Consider the following 17,954-nt stretch of genomic DNA (forward strand, 5'->3'; position numbering starts at 1 on the left):
GTGTGCTGGTTTTGAGATTGTAGACTCTGCGTGTGTTACAGTTGGGGAGTTGTGTGGGCATGGGTGGAATGGGGGCATTTGTGTATGGGCACATTTGAGTGTATGTATCCCAGAGCTGGTCAATCTCTGTCCTTGACTCTGTTCTGTTCTGATATCACCTCCTCTGGGAAACCACCCTGACCTCTGTCACCAGCATCCCTCAGTCTTCCCTGGTGCCCTCTGTGTCCCTGACACAACTCTATCACCCCACCTGACACACTAACAGCCAGCATTTCTGTCTGTCCCAAGTCTGGGCAGGAACCCTGAGTCAACATGGGACAGGGCGCATGGCAGGGGCTCCATCCAAGCTTGTGTGGGTGTGGGTGCACGCACGCATGTGTGTGTGTGTGTGTGTGTGTGTGTGAGATATGTCACATAAGTGGCTTGTATGTGTCCGAAGATGTCAGGGTGTGTGTTTGCAGGGACGGAGAGGGGTATCATCTGACAAAGCCCAGTACCCCCATTCTGTTTGGATCCTGGGGGCCTGTAGTCCTTCTCCCAGATTTCTCACCCATAGGCCTCCTTCTCAGGGCTGCCCGACCCTGTGACAAAGTGCAGGCCCTCTCTCACGTGGTCACTGGTGGACCTAGGGTCAGCCAGAGTGCTATTCCTCTTTGATCTGATTTCAGGTCAAAGCTCTGTCTCTTGGCTGGGTAGGACGGAAGCTACTTTGGGGCAGCTCTTCCTATTGGCCACTTGGGACTTGGATCTCTGGGATTCTTGACCCCCCAACTGGTCCTGGAGTCAATTTGAAATTGTCAGACCAAACTTTAAATATCTCATGTCCAACTCCAACCTGCAAGCACAAGGCCTGAGTCCCCAGCCTCTGAAGTCTATTATGTTCCCTCTGGTAACAACTTTTGTCCATCTTTATGTTCTGTCTTCTACGTATAGAGCCTAGGACCCCAAGCTCATTCCCCCTTGGAAGTCCTTCCTATGTCTAACTTATTTCTTTTCCAGCTGGGGTCGTAGGTTTCTCCCCTTCTCTTCCACTGAAACAGTCCCGAGAGAGAAGAAATGGAGCTCAGTGATTACATCTCAGGTTCTAGAACCACACTGTCTATGCCTAAAGCCTAGCTCCACCACTGCCAAGATGTTTAGCTCCAGATAAATGTCTTAGGCAGGGTTCCATCAGGAAACTGAAGTCTAGTGCTTCTCAAATTAGATAATTTGCGGAGTTCCCATCATGGCTTAGCGGAAACAGTTCTGACTAGTATCCACGAGGATGCAGGTTTGAACCCTGGCCTTACTCAGCGGGTTAAGGATCCAGCATTGCTGTGAACTGTGGTGTAATTGCAGGCACACCTCAGATATAGCATTGCTGTGGCTGTAGTATAGGCCAGCAGCTATAGCTCCAATTCAGCCCCTAGCCTGGGAACCTCCATATGCCACGCCTGTGGCCCTAAAAAGACAAAAAGAAAAAAAAAATTAGATAATTTGAGGAGTGTTTCATAAGAGGATTATATGCAAGATTAACATACTGAAATCAGTCGCATTTCTTTACACAAACAATGAAATGTCAGAAAGAAAATGTAAAAAGACAATACCTTTCAAAATCACACCCTGGGATGTTCCCATGTGGTACAGTCAGTTAAAGATCCAGCATTGCCACAGCTATGGCACAGGTTGCAGCTGTGGAGCAAGTTCAATCCCTGGCCTAGGAGCCACCATGTGCCATGAGTGCAGCAAAAAAAAAAAAAGCAAAAAAAAAACCTCCAAAACACCAAAATCACACACCCCAAATACATTAGGGATAAATCTGACCAAAGAGGTGAAAGACTTATACTCTGAGAACTATAAAACATTGATAAAGGAAACTGAAGATGATTAAAAGAAATGGAAAGATATCCCATGCTCTTGGACTGGAAGGATTAATATTGTTAAAATGGCCATACTCAGAGTTCCCGTGTGGTTCAGCGGAAATGAATCCAACTAGGAACCATGAGGTTGTGGGTTCAATCCCTGGCCTTGCTCAGTGGGTTAAGGATCCAGCATTGCCGTGAGCTGTGGTATAGGTCGCAGACGCAGCTTGGATCCCAATTTGCTGTGACTGTGGTGTAGCCCGGCAGCTACAGCTCTGATTAGACCCCTAGCCTGGGAAACCTCCATATGCCGTGGGTGCAGCCCTAAAAAATACAAAAATACAAAAAAAAATAAAATGGCCATAATACACAAAGAAATCTGCAGACTTAATGTGGTCCCTATCAAATTACCAGGATGTTTTTCACAGAACTAGAACAAATAATCCTAAAATTTATTTGGCACCATAAAGACTTAGAGTTGCCAGAGCAATCCTGAGGGAAAAAAAAAGCAGGAGGCAAAACTCTACCCCCCCAGACCTCAGATAATGCTATAAAGCTACAGTAGTTAAAATAGCATGGTTGGTCCAAAAACAGACTTATGGATCAACAGAACCAAATAGAGAACCCACAAATAAACCAACACACCTATGGTCACTTAATCTTGGACAAAGGAGGCAAGAAGATAGAGTGGGAAAAAGACAGTCTCTTCAGCAAGCGGTATTAGGAAAACTGGACAGCTGCATGCAAATCAATGAAGTTACAACACACCCTCACACCATGTACAAAAATAAACTCAAAATGGCTTAAAGACAAACATGAGACATGACACCATAAAAAAAAAAGACTTTAAAAAAAAGGTTAAACATAAGGGATAACACCATAAAACTCCTAGAAGAGGTCATAGGGCAAAATATTCTCTGACATGTCATACCAATTTTTTTTTTAGGTCAGTTTCCCAAGGCAATAGAAATAAAAACAAAGAGAAAGGCAACCTAATCAAACCTACAAATTTTGCATACCAAAGGAAACCATAACCAAAATGAAAAGATAACCTATAGAATAGGAGAAAATATTTGCAAAGGATGTGACCGACAAGGGCTTAACTTCCAAAATGTACAAAGAGCTCATACAACTCAACAACAACAAAAAACCCAAACAACCCAACTGAAAAATGGGCGAAGACCTAGACATGCTCCAAAGAAAAAATACAGGCACATGGAGTTCCCGTTGTGGCTCAGTGGTTAACGAATCTGACTAGGAACCACGAGGTTGCAGGTTTGATCCCTGGCCTTGCTCAGTGGGTTAAGGACCCGGTGTTGCCCTGAGCTGTGGTGTAGGTTGCAGATGCGGCTTGGATCCTGCGTTGCTGTGGCTCTGGCATAGGCTGGCAGCTACAGCTCTGATTGGACCCCTAGCCTAGGAACTTCCATATGCTGCGGGAGCAGCCCTAGAAATGGCAAAAAGACAAAAAAAAAAAAAGAGAGAGAGAGAGAGAAAAAAAAATACAGGCACATGAAAAGATGCTCAACATCACTAATTAGTAGAGAAATGCAAATTAAAACTACAATGAGGTACTATCTCACACAGGTCAGAATGGTCATCATTAAAAAGTCTGCAAATAACAGGAGTTCCCGTCGTGGCTCAGTGGTTGGCGAATCCGACTAGGAACCATGAGGTTTCGGGTTCAATCCCTGGCCTTGCTCAGTGGGTTAAGGATCCGGCGTTGCCATGAGCTGTGGTGTAGGTTGCAGACGCAGCTCAGATCCAGTGTTGCTGTGGCTGTGGCGTAGGCCGGCGGCTACATCTCCAATTAGACCCCTAGCCTGGGAATCTCCATATGCCGTGGGAACGGCCCTAGAAAAGGCAAAAAGACAAATAATAATAATAATAATAATAATAATAAAAAGTCTATAAATAACAAATGCTAGAGAGGGTGGGGGGAAAAGGGAACCGTCCTAGACTGTTAGTGGAAATGTACGCTGGTACAGGACTATGGAAAACGGTATGGCGGTTCCTCAGAAAACTAAACATAAAATAATCAGGAGTTCCCTTTTGGCTCTGGGGGTTAAGGATCTGGTGTTGTCACTGCAGCAGCATGGACCTTGTGGCGTGGATCCTGCGTTGCTGTGGCTGTGGTATACACCGGCAGCTGTAGCTCCAATTTGACCCCTAGCCTGGAAACCTCCATATGCCATGGGTGTGGCTCTAAAAAGCAAAAAATAAAAATAAAAATAAATGAATAAGAGAATTATCATATGATCTAGCAATCCCACCCTGGGCACGTATTCAGACAAAACTATAATTCAAAAAGATATGCTCTTGGGGAAAAAAAAATGTATACATGTAAGGATAACTTGATCCCCTTGCTGTACAGTGGGAAAATTTTAAAAAATTAAAAAAAAAAAAGATATGCTCCCACTTCAGACTTCCCATGAGGCTCAGCAGGTTAAGGATCTAGGGTTGTCACTGCGGCAGCCTGGGCTACTGTTGTGATGCCTATTCGATCCCTGGCCCAGGAACTTCCACATGCCTCGGTGTAGCAAATAAATAAAAACAAAATACGACACAAATGAACCTATCTACAAAACAGATTCACAGACATAGAGAACAAACTTGTAGTTGCCAAGGGGCGGTGGGGGCCGGGGGGGAAGTTAGGGGAGGATGGAATGGAAGGTTGGGGTTAGCAAATGTAAACCACTATATATAGGCTGGATAAACAAAGTCCTAATATGTAACATAGGGAACTATATTCAATATCCTATGATAGGAGTTCCCGTTGTGGCTCAGCAGTAACCAACCCAACTACCATCCATTGAGGACACAGGTTCAATCCCTGGCCTTGCTCAGTAGGTTAAGGATCCAGCTGAAGTTCCAATTTGAACCCTAGCCTGGGAACTTCCATATGCCGCAGGTGCGGTCCTAAAAAACAAAAACAAAAACAAAATACTATGATAAACCATAACAGGAAAGAATATAGATACTTTGCGGAATTCCCGTAGTGAATCAGCAGAAACGAACCCAACTAGTATCCATGAGGATGCGGGTTCAATCCCTGGCCTCACTCAGTGGGTTAAAGGATCTAGTGTTGCCCTGAGCTGTGGTGTAGGTCACAGATGCAGATCGGATCCCACTTTGCTGTAGGCGTAGGCCAGCAGCTACAACTCCAATTTGACCCCTAGCCTGGGAACTTACATATGCTGCAGATGCAGCCCTAAAAAGGAAAAAAAAAAAAAAAGAATATATATATATTTTGGCCAAGCCTGTAGCATGTAGAAGTTCCTGGGCCAGGTCCTGAACCCGTATCACAGCAGTGAGCCCAAGTCACAGCACTGACAACACAAGGTCCTTAACATACTGAGCCACCAGGGAACTCCTGGAAAAGAATTTTTTAAAATAATGTATATATATATGTATAACTGAATGACTTTGCTGTACAGCAGAAATTAATACAACATTGTAAACCAACTATATTTCAGTTTAACAAGACAAAAGGATTATAGGCAAAGGTATGGGCAGAGTGTTGGTAAACGACAGGAAATAGTGCATTACTCCAGATCAAGTAGCAGTGGCTAAGTTACCACCCTCAGGGGCCCCGAGATGTGGGGGACCATGGTTCCTAGAATCTGGAGAGAGAGGGCCCCCTGGCAGGCGCTGTGATCAAAAGCAATCTCACAGCAGGAAGGGGCAGGTACACGCCCAGCCTTACTCTCTTCCATCTATCTGCTATTAGTGCTTCTCTCCACAGCCAAGCCCTACAAAAGCCCTGGGGCAAGGCTTTCAGCCTCCCGGCCGCAAACCAGAGTGGAAGGGCAGAGGAAGGATGTGGAATGGCCACAGAAGATACCCAACCCACCCCGTTAGCTTCAGTTCCCTCATCTGTAAAGCCGGCTATTAGTTCAAACTTCCTTCTAGATTGTCATGATGACAAAAGGCAAGGATGTGTTTGAGGCCTCGGAGGCCCTTCCAGCACATGCTGAATGCTCAATGAATAGATCCAATTCTCTGCCTGCTGATTTTTTTTTTTTTTTTTTTTTTTGAGCCCACACCCTCGGCATATGAAAGTTCCCAGGCTAGGGCTCCAATTGGAGCTGCAGCTGCCAGCCTACACCCCAGCCACAGCAACACCAGATCCAAGCTGCATCTGTGACCTATGCAGAAGCTTGTGGTGATGCCATATCCTCAACCCACTGAGTGACGTCAGAGGTCGAACCCACATCCTCACGGACACTGTGTCTCGTTCTCAACCCGCTGCCTGTTGATCTTAATGACTAATTGGCATCTCAGACCCAGCCAGTCTAAAACGGAAATCTTAAATGTTTTACCCGCAAACCTATTTCTTCCCTAGTCTTAGGGGCACAAGCATCTACCAAGCTGCTCCCCTAGCACCATCCTTTATGGAGTGAAAACCCTCTTGCTCTCCCCACACATCTCTGTCATTCCATCCTGTCTGCCCTTCTCCAAAATACATCTCAAATCTGTCTCCCTCTCTCTATGGCCACTGCTGCTAGGCTAGTTTACCACCTCCCACCTAGATTACTCCTAAACCTCCTCACTGGTCTCCCTGGGCTGTACTATCTAGTCTCCCCCACCCAGCCAGAGGGCTCTAAAGCATCAGTTGGGTGTCACTCCCCTGGGTGAGCCCACTGCCCTCTGAGGCCCTGCTTCAGGCTCCAGTTTCACCAGGGACCACGCCCCTCTGCTCCAGGCTCAGAGCCTCATGGCAGCTTTCCTTCTTTTTCACACCAGGCTTTTTCCTCCCTTGGAGGCTTGGTGTATATTATTTCCAATCCCACAGAAAACTCCTGGCTCCAAATTGTCCCCACTGGTTCTTTCTCCTCCTTCAAGTGTCAGCTTAAATATGATCATTTCAAAGAGGTCTTCTCTGTCATGATCATTGTACAACTATAAATGTAATAAATTCATTGAGTAATAAAAAAAAAAGGTCTTCTCCAACCACCTCACCTGAAATACATTCCCGCTCCCACCCTCTCTCTTTCTCTCTCTCTCTCTTTTTTTTTTTTTTTTGTCTTTTTAGGGCCGCACCTGCCGCATATGGAAGTTCCCAGACTAAGGGTTGAACTGGAACTGCAGCTGCGGGCTACAGCCACAGCCACAGCCACAGTCACGCCAGATCTGAGCCGCATCTGTGATCAACACCATAGCTTGTGGCAACGCTGGATCCTTAGCCCACTGAGTGAGGCCAGGGATCGAACCTGCATCCTCATGGATACTAGTTGGGTTTATTACTGCTGCGCCACCATGGGAACGCCCGATTCCCCCTCTCTTGCCCTCACGGGCTTCTCTGTTTCAGCACCCTGACCAATTCCTTCATAGCACTTACAAAGTATGTAGTTAAATATTCATGTGCTTGACACTTGTCTGTCTCCCCATCATACTATAAATTCCCTAGAAGGGCATAGGCTCTGCCTCTTTCGATCACCATTGTATCCTCAGGACTTGGCACAGAGTAGGTGCTCAATAAATATTGGCCATGGTTGGAGTTCCCATGGTGGTGCAGCAGAAACGAATCTGACTAGGAACCACGAGGTTTTGGGTTAGAACCCTGGCCTCGCTTCAGTGGGTTAAGAACCCTCATTGCAGTAAGCTGTGGTGTAGGCTGCAGACGCAGCTGGGATCTGATGTTGCTGTGGCTGTGGTGAAGGCTGGCAGCTGTAGCTCTGATCAGACCCCTAGCCTGGGAGCCTCCATATGCTGCAGGTGCAGCCCTAAAAAGACCAAATAAATAAATGAATAAATACTGGCCATGGTCAATGAGCAAATGGTAGCCAATGTGATAATGACAATGATGCTATCAGAGCCCTTCCAGAGGATTCCCCCCACAAAGTGCTCCCCATTCCCCTTCTTCAGGATCCAGGCCCTACCCTAGATCCCCTGCTTCCTAGATTTACCCAGGGCTAACGTCAATAAAGTGCAAAGAGGAGTTCCCATTGTGGCTCAGTGGGTTAAGAGCTGAACCAGTATCCACGAGGATGCTCGTTCGATCCCTGGCCTTGCTCAGTGGATTAAAGGATCTGGTGTTGCCACAACCTATGGTGTAGGTTGCAGATGGGGCTTGGATCTGGCATTCATGTGGCTGTGGCGTAGGCCCCAGCTGTGGCTCCAATTCGACCCCTAGCCTGGGAACTTCCATATGCCGCAGGTGTGGCCCTTAAAAAAGTCAATAAAATTTTTTTTAAAAAATGCAGTGCAAAGAAAAAAAATAACCATATCACTGGTATGAGGGGAAAAAAATCTCTATTTGGGCTGATGACCAGACAGTGTGAATGAATTGAAAATTTATCAGGAAAAATGGATGAGAGATGGAGAATGCCAGAGGGCTGAGCAGGTCTGGGGGAGGGACTCTGTGTGGCGACATGGGCAGCCTGCAGGGTGTGCCCCTTTTCTTTTCTCTGGCTCCCTTTGATAAGACCAGCAGTCTTGTTATCCTCTCCCCTTCTCTCTCCACAGTCTGGGCAGCCCCAGTTCCGCATATTGGAGGCATGTCAGTGCAGGAGAGCATGCAACCCCTGGGGCTTTTGTCATGCATCTCTAAGTCCCAAAGGGATTTAGCCAAGTCCATCCTGTTTGGGGCTCCAGGAGGTAAGAAGGGGCAACAGATGCCATTGAAGAGAAGGGGGAGGGGTTCCTGTTGTGGTTCAGTGGAAATGAATCCGACTAGTATCCATGAGGATTCAGGTTGATCCCTGGCCTCACTCAGTGGGTTAAGGATCCAGTGTTGCCATGAGCTGTGGGGTAGGTGGCAAATGAGGCTTGGATCTGGCATTTCTGTGGCTGTGGCATAGACTGGCAGCTGTAGTTTCGATTCAACCCCTACTTAGGAATTTCCATATGTCACTGGTGCACCCCTAAAAAGCAAAAAAGAGAGAGAGAGAGAGAGAGAGAAGGGGAAAATGAGGGTGAAAATCAGGAGTGGGGCAGGGGGTACATATAATCCATATCTGCTGCTGGCCAGTAGGCATTTGGGGAGGATTTGTAGCCTTTGGAGTCTCCCTTGTGTTTAGTCATGGATCCTGCTCTGGGCCTCTTCTCTCAGCCACAAAAGGCAGGGCAGAGGGAAGCTTGCAGCACGGGAGCCACTGGGTACTCCCGTGGTTCCTGGACTCTGGCCCCTGGGGCAGAGGTCCTCCAGTGACAGGGGAGATGCTGGTGACACTTTAACCAGTATGCAGTACTGATCCCCGGCCCAGCTGGGCCTCATTCCCTCATGCTTCAGATATCCTGGAGCAGACCCCCCAGAGATAGACAGGCGTGCAGTGGCATGGAGGGTGCGGCTGGCAGTGGGGCTCCTCTTCCCCTGGGCTGGGCTGTGTCAAACTACAGGAGCTCCAGGACCTGAAGTAGCTTGGAGCAGGCTGAGGAAACTCAGACAAGGGGGTGGGGAGGCCAGCCAATTGCCAGAGGTTGGAAGGAAGAAAACAGGGACTTTAGGAGGGAGAAGTGGGTGATTCTGGGCCTGGAAAGGAAGGGTCACTGTGAGCTAGATATCAATGGAGGCTAAGGCTGCAGGAAGTCAGCAGCTAAAGGGTAAGAAGTCCAGGGTTGAGAAGGATCAGACAGCTGGGTGGTCAAGAACTTGAGCCTAGAGTTAGACCTTGACGTAAATCCTATCTCTTACGTAGAAGCGGTATGACCTTGGGCACTTTATTTAACCTTTCTCAGCCTCTGTTTCCTTACCTGTTAAAATGCGGATAATTATAGAGCATTTAACAGTACCTGCTTCCCAGCATCCTTGTGACTAAATAAGATAACGTACGTGTAATGCCCAGCTCATAAAAAGACAACCAAAACTGGAGCGCTGAGGCTGTGCTGAGATGAAAAGATGGGGAGGAGAGGCAGGTGCCCATGCAGCCCTCTTCTACCGCAGGGCCAGCGGGGTACCTACGGCGAGCCAGCTTAGCCCAACTGACCCAGGAGCTGGGCACTGCTTTCTTCCAGCGGCAACAGCTACCAGCTGCTATGGCAGACAGCTTCCTGGAACACCTCTGCCTACTGGACATCGATTCTGAGCCTGTGGCTGCTCGTAGTACCAGCATCATTGCCACCATCGGTAAGCACCCCCTATTCCCGCTGAAGCATCACGGGACCTCTTGGGCATTTCTCAAGATGCTTCCTCATCTTTTGTCTCCTTCAGACTTCTCCCTGTCTGAGCGAGTCATTCATTCAACAAATATTTGTTGAGCTCTAGGCAGACAAGCATCTGGCCCCTGGGAGTTGTTCAGTGAAATGAAGATCCCTCATCTTTGGGGAGCTGACAATCTAGCTGGGTGGGCCAAGACTTAAGAAACATAATACATTATTTTAAAATAAGAAATGTATTTATTATTTTAGAAAGTGATAGGTACTGTGGATGAGAAAAAGAAAAATCAAACATGGTAAGGGGTGTCAAGATGCAAGGGCAGGAGGTGGCAGTGCTAATAGGGAGGCAGGGTAGTTCTTGTTGAGAAAATTAGACCTGGGCAAGGAATTGAAGGAGATGAGAAAACGAGCCATGCAGATGTCTGGAGAGAGTTCTCGGCAACAGGAACAGTCAATGACAAAGCCCTAAGTCAAGGAGGCTGGAAACCATCAAGGCGAAGAGCAGCAGAAATGAAGATGCTGGGAGGAGGGGAAGATCCTATAGGGTTTAGTACGTCATTTTTAGAATTTGAGTTGAATTTTCCTCCAAGTATAATGAGAAACCACTGCAGAGTTTGGAGTCGGGGGAATGACACACTCTTACTTAAGTTTTAACAAACCCACCCAGCTGTGGTAATGAAAATATACTGGAGGCAGGGGTGGGGATGAGGGCAGAAGTCACTCCTGCAGTATTTCTGGTTTAGACCAGGTGGTGGCAGTGAAGCTGGTGAGAAGTGATCAGATTCTTTTTTTTCTTTTCAATTTTATTGGAGTAGAGTTGACATACAAAGTTGTGTTAATTTCAGGTCTACACCAAAGAAAATCATGTGTACATATACATATACCTATTCCTTTCCAGATACTTTTCCCATATAGGTTATTACACAATGTTGAGTAAATTTCCCTGTGCTATATTGTGGTCTTTGTGACCCATCTATTTTACATATAATAGTGTGTACATGCCAGTCCCAACCCTCTAATTTATCCCTCCCCCCTCCCCAAGAAGTGACCAGATTCTGAATGCATTTTGTGTTTTTTTTGTTTTTGTTTTGTTTTGTTTTGTCTTTTTGCCTTTTCTAGGGCCGCTCCCACAGCATATGGAGGTTCCCAGGCTAGGGGTCCAATCCGAGCTGTAGCCGCCGGCCTACACCACAGCCACAGCAACCTGGGATTTGAGCCGCATCTGCAACCTACACAATAGCTCACGGCAACGCCGGATCCTTAACCCACCGAGCAAGCCAGGGATCCTTAACCCACAATCTCATGGTTCCTAGTCGGATTCGTGAACCACTGCTCCACGACGGGAACTCCTCTGAATGTATTTTGAAGGCAGAGCTGAGAGGAAATGATGGATGGGATATGGGGTAGGGGTGAGGGTGAAAAAGGAGTCAAAGATTTCTCCCAGGTTTTTGGCGTGAGGAACGAGAAGAATCCATTATCGACTGAGCAGAAAAGACTGTGGTGGAAAGTTTTGGGGGGCGGAGATCAGGTCAGTTTTGGGGCATGCTAAGTTTGAGACTTGCATTAGACATGCAAGTGTGGTATAGAGTAGGCAATCAGATATACAACTCTGGGTTTGGGAAAGTGGTCTGCATTGGAGATATAACTTTGGGAGCTGTCCTATCGATGGTATTTAAAGCCATGAGGCGGGAGTTCCCATCATGGCACAGTGGTTAACGAATCCGACTAGGAACCATGAGGTTGCGGGTTGGGTCCCTGCCCTTGCTCAGTGGGTTAAGGATCCGGCGTTGCCGTGAGCTGTGGTGTAGGTTGCAGACACGGCTTGGATCCCGTGTTGCTGTGGCTCTGGCGTAGGCCAGTGGCTACAGCTCTGATTCGACCCCTAGCCTGGGAACGTCCATATGCCGCAGGAGCGGCCCAAAGAAATAGCAAAAAGACAAAAAATAAAATAAAAACAAAACAAAACAAAAAAAACCAACTGTAAAGCCATGAGACTAGTTGAGACCACCAAGGGAGTGACAGTAAAATGACAGAAGAGAATGGGGCATCTAATGATAAGGGGAGTGAGGAGCAAGAGAGATTCAGAAGGAGCAGCCAGTGAGGTGGGGGTAAACCAAGAGAGGGCAGTGTCCTGGAGGCCAAGCAAAGAGGGTCATTAAGAACATGTGTCCAGAGTCCCCTTAAAGCACAGGGGGTTGAGGACCCTGCATCGTCACTGCTGTGACTCTGGTTGCTGCTATGGCGCAGGTGGAATCCCTGACCCAGGGACTTCCACATACATGCCACGGGCATGCCCCCCCCCCCCCGAAAAAGTGTGTCAAATGCTGCTGGTGGACCAGCTAAGATGAGAACTGAGAACTGACCTTTAAATTTAACAATGAAAGTTCCCATTCTGGCATTGCCCCAGCTGCAGGGTAGGTCACAGCTGTGACTTAGAGTCAACCCCTGGGCCCAGGAATTACCATATGCTGCAGGTGTAGCCAAAAAAGAACAAAGAAAAGATTTAACAACAACTTAGAGGAGTTTCCGTTGTCAGCGGTAATGAACCCAACTAGTATCCATGAGGATGCAGGTTCGATCCCTGGCCTCACTCACTGGGTTAAAGGATCTGGCATTGCCATGGGCTGTGGTGTAGGTTGAAGACACCACTTGGATCTGGTGTTGCTGTGGCTGTGGTGTAGGCCAGCAGCTGCAGCTCCAATTCGACCCCTAGCCTGAGAACTTCCATATGCCGCAGGTTCAGCCCCTAAAAAGACAAAACAAACAAAACAAAACAAAACCCCCACCAACACAGAGGTTCCTGGTGACCTTGAAAAGAACAGATGTAGCAGAGAGCAGGTGCAACGGAGAATAGAGGGAGGGGAAGGGGAGGCAGCAAGGACAGATAACTCTTGCAATGAGTTTTCCTGCAAAGGAGTGCAAAGGAATAAAGACTGCAGCTGGGAGGGGAACTGGGATGAGGAGAATGTATTATTACTATTTTTTAGGCGTGCCTATGGCACGCAGAAGCTCCTGAGCCAGGGAGCCAACGGGCCCCACAGCAGTGACAAGGCACCGAGCTACCAGGGAATATTTATTTTGCTGAAAGAAATAACAGTAGGTTTCCATGCTGATGGGAATGATCCAATAAAAAAAGGAAAATACTGATGACACAGAGGACTGGGAGTGGCTGACTGTTTCTGAACGAGTGAGAAGGCGATCCAGGGCACAAGAGGAAGAACGGGCTTTAGGTAGGGGCGGGAGAAGTTGGTCAACCGGCTCTCAGTTCTGCAGCTGTCTTATCGTCAGAGCAGGGGTGGATAGAACGCAACTCTCCGTATTAGAGTTGGAGTCCAGTCTGAGGCCTCTCAGCTTCTAAAGCCTAGTACCCCCAAGTGCCCTCACCTGGCACCCACCCCCTGCCATCCTCTTCTCATACGCTGAGGGGGGGCCCCCACCCCCGCCACTGCAACGCTTAACATCACTGCCAACACAATTACCTCAGGGAACAAAGGTCAGGTAACTGGACTTCTGCGGTCTCGGGCATCTCTGAAGGTGGTGATGATGGGGAGAAAGTTGTCTGAGTAGGGTCTCTGGTTCCAGGGCCGGCATCTCGCTCCGTGGAGCGCCTCAAGGAGATGATCAAGGCCGGGATGAACATCGCACGACTCAACTTCTCCCACGGCTCCCACGAGGTTCAGGGCGGGGCCGCGGGGAGGTGGGCGGGTCTAAAGGATGCCTGGAGATCCCACCCACCTTCCCCTGAAATCCTGCTCTGTTCGGGTCGCTAGTACCACGCTGAGTCCATCGCCAACATCCGGGAGGCGGTGGAGAGCTTTGCAGGTTCCCCGCTCATCTACCGACCCGTGGCCATCGCTCTGGACACCAAGGGACCGGAGATACGCACTGGGATCCCGCAGGGGGTGAGAGGCGACCTGGGATCCGCCTGTTCAGGGTACCGAGAGGAAGGCGGTGCGACGCGGAGGCAATTGCCCATGGGGCGGAGCATGGGGAGGGGCCAGTCCCGACCGGGAAAGGCAGAGCTCAGTCCTTCTGTGGCCCCGCCCCTAGGGCCCGACGTCGGAAGTGGAGCTAGTGAAGGGCTCTCGCGTGCTGGTGACGGTGGACCCGGCGTTCCAGAAGCTGGGGAACGCGACCACCGTGTGGGTGGACTACCCCAATATCATCCGAGTCGTGCCGGTGGGGGGCCGCATCTACATTGACGATGGACTCATCTCCCTAGTGGTCACGAAAATCGGTGCGGATCCGCCTCCCGTCCTGGCCAAGAAGCACACCCTTTTCCTTTCGGCCCCCGCATTCGCCCTTCAGACCCACCACCTCTTCCCTTGGCCACTCATCCCAGGAGTCCCTGGCATCCAGATTCCTGGGCTCACCCTGGGTTGGGGCGGGACTGGTGGGTTAGTCGTTTCTTCCCCAGATCTGTGTCTATTCAGTGCATTCCGCTCTCTTGGGGGTTCAAACCCTGTGTTCCTGCTGCGGTGGCTATAGCCCCCGGCCTCACCCGTGACCTAGGCTGGCTCTTTGCATACCCACAGGTCCAGAGGGCCTGGAGACCCAAGTGGAGAGCGGCGGTGTCCTGGGCAGCAGGAAGGGCGTGAATTTGCCGGGCACCCCGGTGGACCTGCCTGGGCTGTCTGAGCAAGATGTCCAGGACCTGCAATTTGGGGTGGAGCATGGCGTGGACATCGTCTTTGCCTCCTTTGTGCGGAAAGCCAGCGACGTGGCTGCCGTCAGGGCTGCTCTGGGGCCAGAAGGACAGGGTATCAAGATCATTAGCAAAATCGAGAACCATGAAGGCGTGAAGAAGTGAGGCTTGCTCTTTCTCCCCATCAGGCCCTAACCATCCCATTGCCCCTCCTCTTCTCCTGCCTGCCTCTCCCTGGCATCTCCTAGCTCTTCCCCAGCCCTGACTCCCCCAACTGCCCAGGTTTGATGAAATCCTGGAGGTGAGCGACGGCATCATGGTGGCACGAGGTGACCTGGGCATTGAAATCCCAGCCGAGAAGGTTTTCCTGGCTCAGAAGATGATGATCGGCCGTTGCAACTTGGCGGGCAAGCCAGTCGTCTGTGCTACACAGGTCTGGAGTGAGCCCTGGGGGCAGCCCTGTGGGTCAGGGGACACCTTTTGCTGTCCCGCGTTTGACCCTCAAACAACAAAGCTAGGAAAAGATACTGCAACTTCTCATTTTCAGATGAGGAAACAGAACAGCCAGGATCACACAGTTTGTGACTGTGATGCTGGCTTTCGGGGCCCTCAGAGAGTGAGGATGTCAAGAAGTTCAGGGGAGTTCCCGCTGTGGCACAGTGGGTCGGTGATGTGGCTTGTCTGTGTGGCAGTTCCAGTTTGATTCCTGGCCTAGCACAGTGGGTTAAAGGATCTAGCATTACTGCAGCTGTGGTATAGGTCTCCGCTGCAGCTTGGATTCAGTCCCTGCCCTGGGAGCTTCCATATGCTGTGCGTGAGGCCATTAAAAAAAAGAAGTAGTCGTTCAGAGTGGGCCCCCAATCAGACTATGACTCCTACAGCTCTGATGTCCAGATGTCCCCCAGATGCTGGAGAGCATGATCACCAAGCCCCGACCAACCCGGGCAGAGACGAGTGATGTGGCCAACGCCGTGCTGGATGGGGCAGACTGCATCATGCTGTCAGGGGAGACTGCCAAGGGCCACTTTCCTGTGGAGGCTGTAAAGATGCAGCATGCGGTAGGAGCTTAGAATGCAAGGCAAAGCCCTTCCAGGTCCCAATACCTCTGCCCAGCCTGACCTCCTGTTCCCTGCAGATTGCCCGGGAGGCAGAGGCTGCAGTGTACCACCGGCAGCTCTTTGAGGAGCTGCGCCGGGCAGCACCACTGAGCCGGGATCCCACTGAAGTCACTGCTATCGGCGCTGTGGAGGCTTCCTTCAAGTGCTGTGCTGCTGCCATCATTGTGTTGACCAAAACTGGCCGGTGAGGGGGACATTGGAAACACCAAGACAGGGCTTTGGGTCAGGGGCAGGCTGGGATGGGCCTCAGGTTTGGATTTTGTCTCATCATCAGAGATCACTCTGGGGCAAGAGGAGAGGTAGCACTGGGAGCTGGAGGCCAGGAGAGGCAATGCTAGAAGGGGCTGGAAGGGGAAGGTAGCATCACTGGGTGTGTTGGCTTCCAGGCCATTTGGGCTCCTGGGGCTCAGAGGTAGGTCCTCTGCATTTAGTCCACAAAGCCTTACAGAGCTGAGGTGTTGCAGAAGGTCCCAGAAGATCTGAGTTCAAGCTTTTGCTCTGAAACTTAGCTGTAACACCTTGGGCAAGTCATTCAGGCTCTATAAACCTTCTCCATTTGCTCATAGGATTATAAGGATTAACAAGAGATATTTGTAAGTTATTTAAAGCTGGATAAAGGTACATTCCCAGAAGGGTTTTCTGTCTTTCAAGGAGATTTCTCATTATCTCATTATATATTTTACTCATCTCATATCTTCCTTGTGTTAAGAAAGGCAGGTATTTATACCCATTTTACAGATGAGAACATCAAGCCCCAGAGGTCACACAGCTTATTGCTGGCATCTGGAACGAGAACCCAACCCTCATTTATTATTCTGGGCTGACCTTCTCTCTTCCTTCAGCTCAGCCCAGCTGCTGTCTCGGTACCGACCTCGGGCAGCAGTCATTGCTGTCACCCGCTCTGCCCAGGCTGCCCGCCAGGCCCACCTCTGCCGAGGAGTCTTCCCTGTGCTCTACCGTGAACCTCCAGAGGACATCTGGGCAGACGATGTGGATCGCCGGGTCCAATTTGGCATCGAAAGCGGTGAGCCACATAGACCTTCTCTCCACCCACCCCTGGCTTTGTATCATGAGTCCCCCAACCCCACTTTCCTCATCCACTCAAAGGGCCTTGCCTCTCTCTTATGGCCCCAGATTTTCTGAGATTCACTAAGACTGAGATATTTGGGCCTCCAGGGCTGGGGAAACAGGCTGAAGAGGGAGAGGGGTCAGGGCTATGCCTAAGAAGTCGGCATAGCTGCTGCTTGTCCCTGGTGGAAAGAGCCAAGCATGACACAAGGAGCCAGAGGTGAGAGGAGAGAAGGCGACCCAGTCCCCTGCAGCTAGAACTAAAATCTAGTTGACAGTTGGCTCTGCTCATACCCCACCCTTCCTATCAGCATAGCAACACAGAGAGACTTGCTGCTTCCCAAGCAGCATGCCCCACGCCCACCCCACGGGCACTCCTGCAGCTCTGATGTACTACAGTGCTCACCTTCCCGTGGTGCCACCTGTGCATTTTGCCTCAGGCCCATCCTACCCCTGAAGCGTGGCTTTGAGGAGGTGAAGGGTGGTAGTTGGCTCTCATTACAGGCCTGGCCTGGGTCCCTCTGTGACTGATTAGCATTTTCTCCCCATCCTCCCCCTAGGAAAACTCCGTGGCTTCCTCCGTTTGGGGGACCTGGTGATTGTGGTGACAGGCTGGCGCCCCGGCTCCGGCTATACCAACATCATGCGGGTGCTGAGCATAACCTGAGGTGCCCCTCCCCCTCGGACCAAGCCAGCCCTTGACCCGTCCCCCTCTCTGCTCCCTCCTACAGCCCCCTGTCTAAGTCTTCTCTACTCTCAGTCCTCACTACCCCAGGCCACGTCGGCATTTAGCCCCTTCTGGGTGCCCCCTCCCCTCCATTTCACACAGGCCTTGAAAGTCTGTATCCAATTAAGCGCTGGCCATCTGACAGCACCAATCATACATTCTCTGCATCCAATGCTCTCAACTGGTCCCTAAAATGCTCTGCGCCTTTAATCCCAGCTTAACTGGTTAATTCTATTCCAACAGGCTTCCCACCCCTGGAGGCTGGGGAGAAGGGAACAGGGCAATCATGTCCACAGTCTCCACAAAAATCTTTTTTTTTTTTTTGTCTTTTCTAGGGCCACACCCGTGGCACATGGAGGTTCCCAGGCTAGGGGTCGAATCGGAGCTGTAGCTGCCGGCCTATGCCAGAGCCACAGCAACACGGAATCTGAGTTGCATCTGCAACCTACACCACAGCT

At 49.9% G+C, this 17,954-nt stretch overlaps 1 protein-coding gene across 1 annotated transcript; it reads left to right on the plus strand.

The window, feature by feature from the left end:
• The first annotated feature begins 8,323 nt into the window (after positions 1–8,323).
• PKLR (pyruvate kinase L/R) lies at positions 8,324–17,815 on the plus strand. The gene is made up of 12 exons (XM_047784381.1): positions 8,324–8,483; positions 9,101–9,127; positions 9,727–9,909; positions 13,521–13,612; positions 13,709–13,840; positions 13,989–14,175; positions 14,474–14,744; positions 14,866–15,016; positions 15,489–15,641; positions 15,719–15,885; positions 16,544–16,725; positions 17,330–17,815. Exons 1-12 carry the CDS (start codon positions 8,342–8,344, stop codon positions 17,434–17,436), a joined length of 1,794 nt encoding a protein of 597 aa, XP_047640337.1. The 5' UTR covers positions 8,324–8,341; the 3' UTR covers positions 17,437–17,815.
• The last annotated feature ends 139 nt before the right edge of the window (positions 17,816–17,954 follow it).

This window comes from Phacochoerus africanus, chromosome 6 (genome assembly GCF_016906955.1).
Source record: "Phacochoerus africanus isolate WHEZ1 chromosome 6, ROS_Pafr_v1, whole genome shotgun sequence".
In the NCBI taxonomy this organism is placed as follows: domain Eukaryota; kingdom Metazoa; phylum Chordata; class Mammalia; order Artiodactyla; family Suidae; genus Phacochoerus; species Phacochoerus africanus.

What these genes read in the sequence shown, in the direction of transcription:
- PKLR (XM_047784381.1), top strand. Translation starts at nt 8,342, where the DNA reads ATGTCAGTGCAGGAGAGCATGCAACCCCTGGGGCTTTTGTCATGCATC. An exon ending in CCTAGTGGTCACGAAAATCG is followed by an intron (nt 14,176 to 14,473) that starts GTGCGGATCCGC and finishes GCATACCCACAG; the next exon opens with GTCCAGAGGGCCTGGAGACC. An exon ending in AACCATGAAGGCGTGAAGAA is followed by an intron (nt 14,745 to 14,865) that starts GTGAGGCTTGCT and finishes CCAACTGCCCAG; the next exon opens with GTTTGATGAAATCCTGGAGG.